This window comes from Larus michahellis, chromosome 2 (assembly GCF_964199755.1).
Source record: "Larus michahellis chromosome 2, bLarMic1.1, whole genome shotgun sequence".
NCBI lineage: Eukaryota > Metazoa > Chordata > Aves > Charadriiformes > Laridae > Larus > Larus michahellis.
This window is the reverse complement of record NC_133897.1, coordinates 76,690,687-76,704,173: the sequence shown is the minus strand read 5'-3', so window position 1 is coordinate 76,704,173 and position 13,487 is coordinate 76,690,687. Positions and strand designations below refer to the sequence as shown.

The following is a 13,487-nucleotide window of genomic DNA, read 5'->3' as shown; positions in this document are numbered from 1 at the left end:
AAAACAGTAGTGTCTTTAAGGCACTGCTTTAATATCACATCTGGGTTCCTCCCACCCTCAAATCCCATTTGCCTTCAGAAGTGCTGCATACAAACTTAGAAATGTAGGAAACCCAAATATCTTGAAATAATTTTTGCTTATGGCTCCAGTTAGGAATCCTTAACATCTGACCACTCAGTCCCAGGAGTGAACGTTTCTAGTACTTTACACTTGTAAAACACTGTCGGAGTCACGCACCCTAGCTATTAAAACCATTAAAAAATACAGCTAGATTTTATGTGCCAATTGATGCTGCTGCAGCAGTGCAAAAGGAGAGTATGATAAAGATTCCTTTGCATGAAATACTGCATCCCAGGGAAGCTGCGGATGCCCTATCCCTGGAAGTGTTCAAGGCCAGGCTGGATGGGGCTTTGAGCAGCCTGGTCTGGTGGGAGGTGTCCCTGCCCAGGGCAGGGGGGCTGGAACTAGATGATCTTTAAGGTCCCTTCCAACCCAAACCATTCTGTGATTGATTCATGGAGCACCTTCAGGGACTCTCTCCTCTCTGCTCCTCTGGATCCTGGCTGGGAATTCCAGAGGGGAGGAAAAAAAATACCCCAAGACCTTAATCTAGAAAGGGAATTTTGTTGTTCTTTGCTAAGAGCTGTCAAACAGGTCTCTTCTCTGTCCGGAGTCAATTTCTAGGAAATGTGTTCTACTGCTAATACACTATTCTTTCTTCCCCAAAATGGGATTCCATGTTCAGACTATCAGGTATTTCTGTATCTTTGTTCAATTTTTATAATTCTTTGTTAAACAGGGATATAGTGATCTAATAAACTCTCAATGCTGAGATATGTACCAGCACCAACAGAGTTTGCCCCCAGTACCATAGTTGCTCTTGTATAATGCCAAGAAGATTCCTAAAAAAATCAAGATTCAGGTTTTCCCAATGAGCGACTTTTTCTCAGAGGCAGAACTCTGCTCAACATCCCATCCACAGTGTTGGGGGACACCTTATGTTCCAAACACTTCTTTAGCTACCAACTGCCGTGCCCCCAAGCTGCTGAGGAGGACAGGTGACAGCAGGGGTAGCAATACTTCCCACTAAGACAGATTTACTGTCTGACAAAAAGAACAAAACCTCAACCCTCCTGGAATAACCTGTGTCCCAACACTGCTGTGAAATTAGGGAAAGGCTGTGGACACTGTAGGATAGTATAAAGAACTCCATTGATTCTGGTGTGGGTGTCTTAAATCAGACCCCTGGTTATTTAGTTGTGCTCAGATGCCCCTCTGACTATAAGTGGGAATTTGGTGCCACCTAAATAAGCCATATGGGATCAGCTCTCACATCTTTATGTTCTTAGTTGCTTTCATGTTTTTATAACTGTTCCTCTGGAGCAGGCTTGGGAAGACTGTAGAAAAAGGAGCAGTAAGTCTCTGCTCTCATCTCAGGCCAAAAGCCAGTGATTTATAGAAGCCTGAGGAGTGCATATGGACGGGTGGGTGGGTGTCCATGTATGCACATGTGTGGAAAGGTGATAGCAGCCTGGAGGACTGGGATTTATGATCATTCCAGAGGTATGCCAATGAATAAAGTGTTCATAATAATATTTAGGGCTAGACCAATATATATGGATTTATGAAGCCATTTAAGGAAAATACAAATAGACAACAATTTATGAGGATGTGGGGAAATATATCATTAGAGTAAGGATGCACCACATAAACTCATCAACCACTCTAGGATTTACAGCCATGTACAGAAAACTACTACTAAAAGCAAGATTGAAGCCGTATAAGCCCATCTAATCATACATCTGCTTTTCAGAGAAATCACTGCCAGTGCAGCAGTGACTGTGGAAACTTTGCGGCACTCATGCCAAACTGGCTGCCGCAGGCGCAGGAGCTGTGCTCGGACAGGCTGAACCCCACATTGTGGAAAGCCAAGAGTAGCACAAAGCGTCCCCGTCACCACAAAGGCAGTAGCCAGGAGAGATCAAGATGGGTGAAGAAGTCATTGGGCTCCCTGGGGCTCCAAGCAAACTGAGATTGTTTCTGCTGTGGGGAACTGAATGTAAGCACAGCATCTACAGTTCTCTTGTGGCTCTTTCATCTCAACCCCAGACCAATAAAATGAGCATTTCCCAAGGGGTGATGCTCACCTTTCCTCTCATTAAAGCCAGGAAGTGGGCTGCAAGGAAGGAAATCTGTGGTGATGGAGCAGCTCCCAAACCACAGGTACTGAGGCAGGGCTGCAGTCCAGCACGAGAACTGGAATAACATCCCATTACTCTTTATAAGTGGATATTTTTCCATGTGGATTTTTTGGCACATTGGTTGTTTTCCATACTTTGGCAGACAAGTATGGTCCTAATTTAATGAAGCATTATGTGGAAAACTGAATTATAATAATTCACATGTTAGCACTTCAGCCAGTTTCACCAATGATGACTCTATGGAAAGCAGTCTGTTAAAGCAAAAAGGACCTTAGCCATAAGGAACCGTCACAGAAGAGTATCAGTAAAAGTGACTTTCAAGAGATTGGTGTGAATTACATCTTTTTATATTTATATTTACTTATATATATTTGGTTATACAACTTAGCCCATGAATTCTAGACTCAGTGTGAATGGTCTTTAAATGGACTCTGGATTAAAAAGGGTTGTTACTAAAGATCATTCTGTGAGTGTTTCAGACGTAGTTTCACATGACGCAAGAAGCATTTGTCCCAGGTAACACTGATTCATTATCAATTAGAAGGATTAAGCAGTCTCTACTTGCTTTACTTGCTTCATTAATCATCTTTTTAATGATGTAAAAGAAGCAAAAATAGGAGCAAAAAAAGAGAAGTAAAACTAAATTTTAGGGAACGAAGGAAAGAAATAGAATAGTTCTGCACACACACAAGATCAAGCCATTACCATTGTCACATTTTTCAGGAGGAAAATTAGTCTTTAATAGATAAAAATTCTGTGATGGATTAATGTCAAGGCTGGGAAATTTCCAGTGCTGGGAACTAATAATTTCTGAATAGCTTTATACAGTGCTGTTGAATAAACAGTCCTCACTGTAGGTACAGCCCTGCAAAAGAGAGGCTGAGTTTTCCCAGTTCCAGCTGAATTCCCTGGGTGCCAAGGCCAGCCATCTCTACTAAAAGTACCTTTGTACCTTAGGAGAATAACACCTTGAAACACAAAAAAGTTTCTACAGTTCGTGGACAGCCTGGTCCACATTGCTTGGGGTAACCTCCCCACTCTTGGAGATACTCAAAACCTGTCCCTAGGGCAAGGCCCTCAGAAGCCAAAGTGAGCTGGACCTGCTTTGAGTAAGAGCTTGGACATGACACCTCCAGACGTCCCTCCAACCTAGGTTATTCTACAGTTCTGCTGCACCGTTTGAAATCTACTGCTCAGGCACAGACAGCAGTCCTTGAAAAAGTAATTTTACAACAACCTGCCAATATTTCTGTGTGTCCGTCACTTTAGTCTCTCATACTCAGCACTTTCCTATGAGATATCCCCCTTGTTTCAGTGCAAAAAGACTCTCAGCTCAAGCTGCCTCTGCTGTAGGGCTGTTGCCTGAGCCAGTCCCCAGGCGTAGCTCTGGCCTGACAGTACCCAAGGGAGGGATTCACCTCCCCTGTCTTTGGTGATCCTAAAGTCAGAGCCTGGTCTACAGGAGAGAGTCACTGGAGGAAGAAAAAAATATCCAGAAGAGAGTTCATCCCATTTTAAGACAGCAAGGCTAAGCTGCCACCTGGAGGTGCCTGCCTCCCTCCTCTGCCCACAGAGGCAGCCAAGGCAACAGGTTTTGCACTGGGCTCTGGTTTTCGGGTGGCTGGCATGATGAGAGGGGAATGCCTGCTCTTCAGACAGACAAACAGAACAAACCTGGATGTAAAAGGCCACGTCTCCCATCACAAAAGGTTTGAGAGCACAGCACTGAAACCTTGAGCACTCAGTGCCCTTTCCCAAGTACAAGAAATCTCCTCTTTCTCCCTTTCAGGGCATTAAACATTGGACTTGCCACTAAAAGAAGTAGTAAGAGTCAAGCAGATCATTTCCGGATACTTTCCTTCTCCTTTGTGGGCTGTTTTTGTTTTGCTTTCTGTTGCTAGCCTCTGAGAACAAATGTACTGCGTTTTCACCACGAGTGCGTAAAGAGAAACATTTGTGGAGCACTGAGTATCAACCAATTCCTAGAAGAGGAGCTTGAACAACCCCCAGCTGAATTTCTGTGAGCTAAATTACTTGTATCGAGAGGGCAATGGTGCTCACAGAAACAGACACTTAAAAAGCAGGGGAGGGCAACATCTGTATGCTATCCTGTACACACAGCACGTTCCCTCAGCTGATTGCCAGCCACCACACATGGGACATCAGCATCATCGTTCCCATTTCACAGAAAGGACAGTAACAGTAAAGAACCAGGAGGGAGAGTCAACCACAGACTCAGAGCTGAGTCCAAGTCATCATTCAGACCTGAGTTTGTTGCAAAGTCTCCCCTGTCTCAGGCTGCAGTTAACCCCATTCCTACCACATCTGAGGATGAAGGGATTTTGATCCATGCTTAGAGATTCATGGTACAGAACATGGATAGATGTGTTAGGAAAGAGCAACAGGAAAATAAGTGAATATATTCTCTTAAGTGGACTGTGCAATGTCAAAAGAAGTGTTAAATTTCTTCTTCCAATATAGAATATCTGATTAAAACAAATGCAAACTGCACACAATTCAATAAAAAACAAATGTTCCATTTTCCTCTTCTTCTTGCTACAGCTGTTTGTTTTAAACATATAAAGATTAAGGGAACAGTCTTGAATTTAATTAAATCCCAAAAGAACTAATGATATTTATGCATATTAAATTTTTAAAGGCACTTGTGGCTGTTCAGCCAATCATTCATTGGACTGTCATAACATGCCTCCCAACCCTAATTTAAATTAGAAAGAAGAGACCCATGAAAAAAAATGTGCAGACAGTAACCTTTTCACTGCACATACGTTTAAGAGACGCCCATCTAGGTTTAAAAGGCAACAAATCTAATAAACGGCCACATCATCATAATTCAACAGTGGAAAAAAATCAATGTTACAAATTTCGGAACTGCATCTCTGAGGAAAGTAAATTAAAACATCAATTCAAACCTACTTTAAAGAGTTTATAAGGGGAACATTGACATCTTAACACAGAAACTCCCAGATCACTCTAGATGAAGCTGGGGCTTTCCCAGACTGTGATGTAGGGACCAGTGTTCGGTGGGGCCATCTTTGGAGCACAGTAGGAAGCCCCACTCTGTCACTTGCTTTTCCCCTTCTCTAGCAAGGTCGTGCCCTTCTCTAGTCCTGTACCTTCAAAAAGCCAACACGCACATTAGGACCTGGGTCTCTGATAAAGATCTCTCAGTGAGAGGAAAAATGCTTTCTTGCTCCTTTTGCAGAAAATCCAGAAAGTCTCCGATGTGGCCCTGAGTAAGTCTCTGGTCTGAAGCTACAGTCTCTGAACCTTCTCCCTTGTTACCAAGTTGTCTGTAAATGCAGGCTGTGAAGTTGCAAGGCCTCCTATTCTTCCATCCTGCATAATATTCCCCCCTTGCAGACTCAACATTTTGTTATCGCAGTTCATACATAGTCATCTCTCCCACCTCAAACAACAGACTCCTCCTCCCTGCATCTCCTTTTATTATAAAAGATGTTTCCCGTTACACCTACCTTTCAGCATTGCCATACAGCATTAACCAGAGATAACTTTGAAAGCTCAATAAAGCACAACTGATTGTTAAACAGAAAGCCCAAATACTGCTCCTTCTCTCACAAGCAAGTCTGCTGACTTTCTTGAGTAAGGATTTAGACCCTGTTTAGAAAAGCACTTCCTTGCCTATGGTTAAGCCTGTTTTTATGGTTTATCAATTGTAACAGGAAAAGACACAGCCATTAAGTACTGCTTTGCTCCTGTTTATGAGGGACTCTTCAACCTTACTTTGCTGATATGACACAGCCTTTGCCAGGCACTTACCTATCAAATACTCCAGCCAGAATTGGTCCGTCTCTGGATTGTAGGGTCGATTGAAGTCAACCTGGATTTGGAAAGACTGTCCTCGACGCACTATCAGCTTGGGGTTGTAGTACTTGTCAGTGTGGTGCTGCTGCTTGTTAATCTCATGGGGCTCCTTGAACATGTGAATGTCCACAACACGCAGGTAATCTGCAGAGACACATAAATGAACAGAGAAGGAAGGAGTCAGTTCGTTGGAATCTCAATATCCATATTAACATCATTAGAGGCCCTGTGCTCCCCTTGCCCAGTGTTGCCTCGTCGAGAAGCGCTGTGCAATGCTGGAGCATGCTGGATCTGTTTGGGGCTTATGTCCTTCTGGCTGAGCGGGGACTTAAGGACTGACACCCCTCTGTCCACCTGCCATCTTCACAGGGGCTGCAAGGCTTCTAGTGAGTGGTGAAAGCAATTGCAGAAAGGGCAGGTTGCTTCAGGTGGAAAGCTGAATGTCCCCAAGGAGAGCTGGGCTCCCTATTTTCTTTGGCATCGGCTTTCTGCAAGTCTGGGTCTCGCTATCACAAGTTTATCAGTGCAACCAGTGGGCCTTCAGCAGCTGTGGCTTCATGTCTCCCTTCTTGCAGACCTTCATTTGTAAAGTGCAAATTCACAGGGGTTTTGTGGTGCTTAAATACAGTAATGTTTGCAAAGCACTACTACTATCGAGTGCTGAAGAGCCTGAGAGGCAGTTAATGATCTTACATTCAGCTGAGAGCTTGGATTGTCTGTATTAAATAAGGTTTTGGTGTACTGTATGTGTCTAGACTCAGCTTCTCAGTACACCTCCACTGCTGTTAGTGTCTTCTTATGAAAACTAAATATAACATTGCAGTATATAATTACAGCATAGAGTTACAGGCAAACAGCGGTAGGTATCTATAACATGCATGGGCAAAGCTTTGCTTTCTTCAAATTAGGGCTTTCTAAAGGGTTATAGCCTACCACTGCTAGAAGTTAATCTGCTCAGCTAATGGCCAGTGTGGGGTAACGTTCAGATAGCCAAAGGCACTTGCAGTCACCATGAGCTACATGACCATACCATACCGGGAATCTTCGTAAGGGGAGTCTTCTCACACAACAAGCAACCACATGAAAACAAACTGGACATCTTTCTTTTGCCTACATGCTCGGGCAGATAATCATGAAACCTCTGCCAGCAGGACCATTACTGCTCACAACCAAGTGAGAGACAGAAGAGTAAAGCTTGATTTGCAGCTCTCAGCTTGTCTTTCCAGGTGCTGACAGTTAGAAACTAGCTAATTTCTGCATTTTATACTGACAATTACAGAGCCAAACTCATGCCTGGCAAAGAGAGGTGCACATTTACAGCAGCTGGTGGAGCTGTGTGTACTTGTGATGGTGGCTAATTTGGCCTGCCACTGAGTACACTGTGAGCAGGAATGATGCGCTCAGCCAGTGAGTCGGATATTCAAGTCACTGAGGGCTGAATACGGCCCATTTCACAGAAGCTCAGACAACAGCTTTGTACTCTGTTCTTCCTTGAAGGCAGGGAGACGATGCCTAGAGACCGGCTCTGTCTCAGCTGTGTAGCCTCCAGGCTACAGCAGCCTGGGCATTAGCCCTGCCTTTCTGCAGGGATGTCTTCTAGACATCAGTAGAGCCCCGCAGGCAGCAACTCCCCTGGACGCCAGCAAGGTCCTTCTGCCACCCTGGCCAAGTCACCCAGCCTGGGCTCTGGGTCACAGCTAATGAGGGGGAAATAAGGGCAGCAGGAGCAGGTCGTACTCGTGGGTTGCCACCATCAGCTGCCTAGCCCTGCCCTGTGGGAAGCAGAAGGAAAGGAAACTGCCTGAGGACAGGGCAAGATGATGATACTTTCAAGGAAAAGCCCTTTAGAACGGAACCCAAAACCATCCGCCTCCTGCTAACCCTAATCTGCAGAAAGGCTGGAATACCGTGTTGAAACCTGAGGTAGGCTTAAAGTCCCATGGCAATATTATTGATATTCTCTGCTCATTTCACCAGGCTTCTGAAGTAACTTCTGTAGATCCTCGCTGGCTTTAGCACTGACTGAAGTTACAGAGATGGTTTTTTGTGCGAAACATTAAATGCGGTTTTGCTCAGAAATCATTCTCGTTGCCCTTCTGTGAAGTGGGGCACGTCTTTGCCTCCCTCCCTGCAAAACTTACCAACTCTCACTCACAATAGTGTGGAGAAAGCTCACAATTAAATCACGTGAGGCAGGAATTTCCCAGAGAGGAGTAAAGCAGGGGCAGGGGAGAGTCTCTCCCGTTTTCTCTCCCAATGCCTCCCAGGCTGAAAGCACTGCATGAAAAAGCTGCATATCTTGGGGCTCTGCAAGGGGTGAAGCTATTAGTAAGTTTGGCTCAGATTCTCCCTCCTTCTAAGGAGGCATAGAAATGGAGTTGTGAGTTTGTTGCATTTTCATCTCATGTTCTGAAATAAAAGGCATCAGTGCCCCTGCCCGTCGTTTGCATGTTAGCTCCTTCAAGGAACTGCAAAGCTAAGCCACCCTGGGCCATCACTTCAGTATTTGCTTCATTTTATCTCAGGACTTTACATGGCTCCTGTCAAAACATAGCCAAACACATCTGAAGAAAACACATTTCGATTTCACTCTCAGTGTTACAATGCACGTTGAGCTTGCCCGATGAAGATAACCTGCAACTGAGCCTCTGTTAATTACAGCAATGGTAATTACAGAGGATAAAACATGAGCAGGGCAACAGAATGTGCTAATGCCGCCACCAGAGTACGATCAAAAGGAAGGGTCCAGACGCTTTGCACGTCACTGCTCGTCTGTTCGTGGGGGACAGGTGGCCATCGAGGGCTCCTTTGAAGTCAGGTCCATTTGACAATTTGCCCGTAGCCTGGTGTGCTGCAGAAGCGGCAGCAATCTAATGCTTTCATAAAGCTTTTGCAGCGTTAAGCTTGCATGGAAATAAATAAGCACAAGCTTCAGCTGTTTTCTGAATAACAAGAATAGCCTTCAAACGTCGGGCGTTCTTGGAGGACCAGAGAGAAAGGGCTCTGGACTACAAACCTAATAGTGTGAGTTTCCAGAGGAGGTGCCCATCAGTGTGCTAACAGGGCAAGCACGATTCCCCGGCGAGTCACAGAACTTTGCACAGGAGGGTGCGTGGGGGGAGCTTGCAGACCGTGGGGGCTGCAGGGCTGTGTCCTCCCACCCAGCGGCTGTAAGCGCCAGGCCCACTCGTGACAAATTGTGGCGAGATGAGCTGGCTAGGAAGAACCAGGGGGAGGACACAGCACAGGCGTGTTCACAGAGACACGGGCTTCTCGCAGAAGAAGCGCTCGGGCGCTGCTCATCCTCCATGCTGAGCATCTCCCCCGGCAAGCAAGCCAGGATCCTGCAGCAGGCATCCCACTGACAGGGCTGGAAAGGCAGCCATCCCCGGCAGCCTCCGCCGCTCGCTCTGGCTGTGATTCAGCAGTGTAGAAGTGGGTGTCAGCAGAGAGCTAGTTGAGCACAGGGTTTTTACCTCATCCTAGAGTAGTAGCTAAAATAGGTCAAGTGAATCACACCCTAAAAATGCCTGTTTCTCTCTGTTGGCTGCGAAGGGAAACAAGGGTGACTAGCTCAGCTGTAGACACCTACACTGCACAGATCAAGGGCAAGATTCAGTTAAATTTAGGCATCTAAATGATGTGAGCCTGGTATGTAACCTCTTATTATGGCCAGTTGGTGGCTGGTTGCTGCAGCTGGTGGAGCTGGGAAGTGACAACCGCTGCCTCCCCGGAGAGCCTGTGCCCTCACCTCCACTCACTGCACAGCTCTGTGCTGACTATGATCTGACACAGGTGAAGACACTGACGTTTGGATGTTTATAGCAGGTGTCCAAAGGCTAGAAAACACCTTAGTTGTAACAGCAAGGATAAAAGCATTTGCATGGTTTTTTTCAGTGTGTTATGGCAATGAAACTGTGGGAACCACTACAAAAGATTTGGACGGCCCAGAAGTGCAGAGGTGCGCAGGAGAAGGGGAAGGAGGTGGCACAAGCAGCCCTCTGCAAGGATGCGCTCGTGGTGCTAAGCCCTGTCGTGCTCTGCTGCTCCTGCTCTGCCTGCAGACGCTCACTTTATCCCCCAAGCACAACACTGTGAGTGCTCCGGGCAGGCTCAGCTCCCGAATGTAAGTTCCAGTCTGAGCTGCGTTGGACTATAAACTTTAAATGTGGTCTGACAGGTGACTTAAGCATCCTACCCCAAAGCAGTGTGTCCAGGGACCACACTGGCAGCACAGGCTTAGATCACAGCTGACGTGCAGTGAAACAGGAACGCTGCTGCAGTCCCTTCCCTTCAGGTTACCCCTTGCATGTCGTTGCTACAAGCATCGCAGAGCTGAACTGCACAGCACAGCTGATCCAGCTGTACAAAAAGAGTTTTGCTGTTATGCACAAATTTCTTTTTCAGCCATACCAGTCCCATAGCCAGGTTTATCCTATGGCCACACAAACTCTTGCTTTGGAGAAGGGCTGTTTTTCTCACCAGCGGCATCACCTTAAGCACATGTTGGGTTCCTGCCTCAACTCACTTGACCTGACACTCCTAAGTTTCCATTGCATTTCTGAAAAGCAAGGGGCTCCCACCCACCAGCACCACACTTCATTCAGAGCCTGATGTGAAGCACATCAAAAAGCCATAGGAATCTTTCTCCTGGTACTGGTGGGCTTTAGCTACACCCTTACACATCTCCAGCTTCTGTGAGCATACTGGTTTTGAAACAATATCTAGTCAGGACCTGTATTGCATTACATTTGACAATTTAAACACACATACTTGCCCCAGAGCTACAGGGTGGTTTGAAAAGGTTCTACAAGCAAAGTTTCTACAGTCTTAACATGCCAGTTGGTTTTGCTCAGATATTGTTTAAAAGAAATGCGTTTTAAAGAAATGTGTGTGTATTAAAATGGGGGGGATGTGTGGATGAGGCACATGATTAGGATTACAGAAATAATGCTTTGCAATAAAAGTTTGAACTCTTCACTTAAAAACTCTTTGCCTGTTTCCCAACGTGTAAAATGCAGTAATTAATGCTTGTCCGCATTTATTAAGCACTTTTTCAACCCTGGATGAAAAGTCCCATACGAGCATTAAGTATTATTACTCCTGGCTACCCTGAGCTGCCACATTCAACAAGTTCTGCTGTTTGTTTCAAACAGGCCAAAAAATTACCATCATTTGGTTGGTGACTTATTCAGGAGCCAATCCTAATTTCTTTTAAACCAAATCTTATCTATTTTTTTTTCAGGGTCACTCCAAAAGGTTGTCACTGAGAATGTCGTTTGATTTCCCCATCCCCTACGTGATATTGCTTTGACTCCCCAGCCAAATGGTTGAAACGCTATTCACAGAATAATTAAAATTATGGGGATGCCTTTTAGTTTTGTGGTCATTTTTATGAGAAAGTTGAACATCTAGCAAAAGTTTTCCCCACCAGCCAGCATTTTGCAGTGGTTTCACAGTCAGTTTAAGGCTGTACAAACCAGAAGGGCCATTAAGAGGGGAGGGTCCTCCTGCCCCCTTCACCCCAGTGCTGCCACAGCCATGCCTGAAAGCAGCTGTTTCTAAAGTGACTCTGTGAATGTGATCAAACTTGGAAAACCTATTCTTGCCTTTTTTTTAACCACTTCCACAGTTCAAGCTGAAAACTGGTCACTCAACCTCTCCGCTCTTCACTTTCCCTACCCATAACCTGAGGTAACACTTCCATGCACATGGGTGTTTTTAGTAAGTTTTGTCCATAAGCAGCAATAAAAGCTGTCTGAGATCAAAACATGTAAGGCGCTCTAGAAGTATGTAGGACACAAATGACAATACTAAGCAAAAAGTGATTTGGTTTTAATTCACAGACCTGGGTAGAGGTGAGTACAGAAGATGTAGAAATAGACTTATGTCTTAATTGTACACTGTACCTGTTGGATTAAATCCTCTAGGTATCAATCCAAAAGCCTCCATCTCAGGGACCTCATTTTCTTCATCATTGGAGTTGTTTGACGGGAGGGCTCTTCTCCCATTCAGAGGAGGTTTCTTCTCCTTGTCTGTTGTTTCAGACATCCTGTATATAAAATGTTGTAACACCATGAAAGAAAGAAAGAATGCAAAGAAAAAGCAAACATGAGCCAGTGTGGCACACGTAAGATGGGAGAAACCAAAAACAGTGTGGGGTGCCAGTGAGCTACACATTTTCAGACTCACATAAATAAAAACTGAGAGGCAGAAAACATCAGTCTAATGATGGAATACAGCTCTCTAAGGATTGGAAGGCATTTTGCGTTTGTCAAAACACATGAATAAGAGAAGAAGGGGGGCGGGAGAAGGAGAGGGAAGCCTAACACAGAAGTATTTGCCTAGGAGAAGCAGGGCGTTAAAAACATTAGGGAGTTTCAGGTAAAAGAACTGGAATATCATTCACTCTTCCACCCTCCAAAACAGCATTACTGAATCCAAAATAGCAAATTATATTTCCAGAAAGTGCATCACACACATACCTCCCCCTAATAAAATGACATTCTAAGTTATACTGCAATCATCCCAAATACTACAGCCTACAACACTCTGGAGAATTGTATTTTTGTCCCTATGCACACAAACACCCAATATCTAAAGGGGTAACTCCTGCACTCAGAAAAGCCACTTTTGAGAGAGAAAGAGAGAAAGGGAGAAGGCGGGGGGGGAGGAAAAAGGGAAAGAAAAAAGCACATATTCGCTTCTTTCTCTCCCACTAATGACCTTAAGGGAAATCTCAGATGTAGGCTGATCAGAGACTTTGAGCTACTCAAAACTGCTTTCACAACTATTTCAGCGTAAGCATGTAGCAATGAAAGAGCCATGCCATCCTTCTAAGAAAATATTCATGGCTGAGAACACAACTTTTTCCCAAAGCTCCTGAAAACAGCAATTCAAAATGTAGCAATTATTTGATAGCAGTAAGCGCTTAAAGGAAGTTTTTCAGTTAGCAAGGGTACCTTCGTTTCAGATAGTTTTTTTTTTTTCCTTTTCTTGCAGAATTTCTGAAGTGCAATAGAAGCCTGGAAAAAGTTGAGGGCTTTTAAGTAATCTCTGTATATCCTCCTCCTTCCTGTTGCAATAGGACAGTGCTGAAAGGGTTGCCAAGCCCTCCCCACATCAGCTCGGAGGATCTGCCACCACTGCTGGCACGTCTTTGCTTATTCACTCCCTCTCCCTGCCTGTCTGACCCCAACCCTGCTCACCAGGAGCATTTCAAGGCACTCGGGCACCAAAGTTTCAGTTCTTAGTGAGACAGAGTAGAGCTCCTCATGGCACAAGGGTATACGAAGTGGGAGACTGGAGGGGATTTCTGAGGAACACAGCCCAAGAAGCCATGCTCACCATGTTGCCAGTCTTTAAAGGTGTCTCTGCCTCAAGGTGCTAGTTTTCAGAGCGCTCCCAGGGAGACACAGTGATGGTTTCCCTACCTGGTGCCTC

The 13,487-nt window shown here is 45.1% G+C and overlaps 1 protein-coding gene across 2 annotated transcripts in view; it reads right to left on the bottom strand.

Annotated features, from left to right (window-relative positions):
* The window catches only part of F13A1 (coagulation factor XIII A chain), a 77,642-nt gene extending 64,408 nt beyond the window's left edge, over positions 1-13,234 (bottom strand). The window contains exons 1-3 of one of the 2 annotated variants that reach the window (XM_074576015.1): positions 13,007-13,234; positions 11,954-12,096; positions 6,000-6,188 (exon numbers count right to left, since the gene is read on the bottom strand). In XM_074576015.1, coding sequence (XP_074432116.1) covers positions 6,000-6,188; positions 11,954-12,095 — 331 coding nt within the window. In that variant the 5' untranslated portion in view covers position 12,096; positions 13,007-13,234. The remainder of the gene's footprint in view (positions 1-5,999; positions 6,189-11,953; positions 12,097-13,006) is intronic. The other variant, XM_074576016.1, reaches the window with a different exon arrangement.
* Between the last annotated feature and the right edge of the window lie 253 nt (positions 13,235-13,487).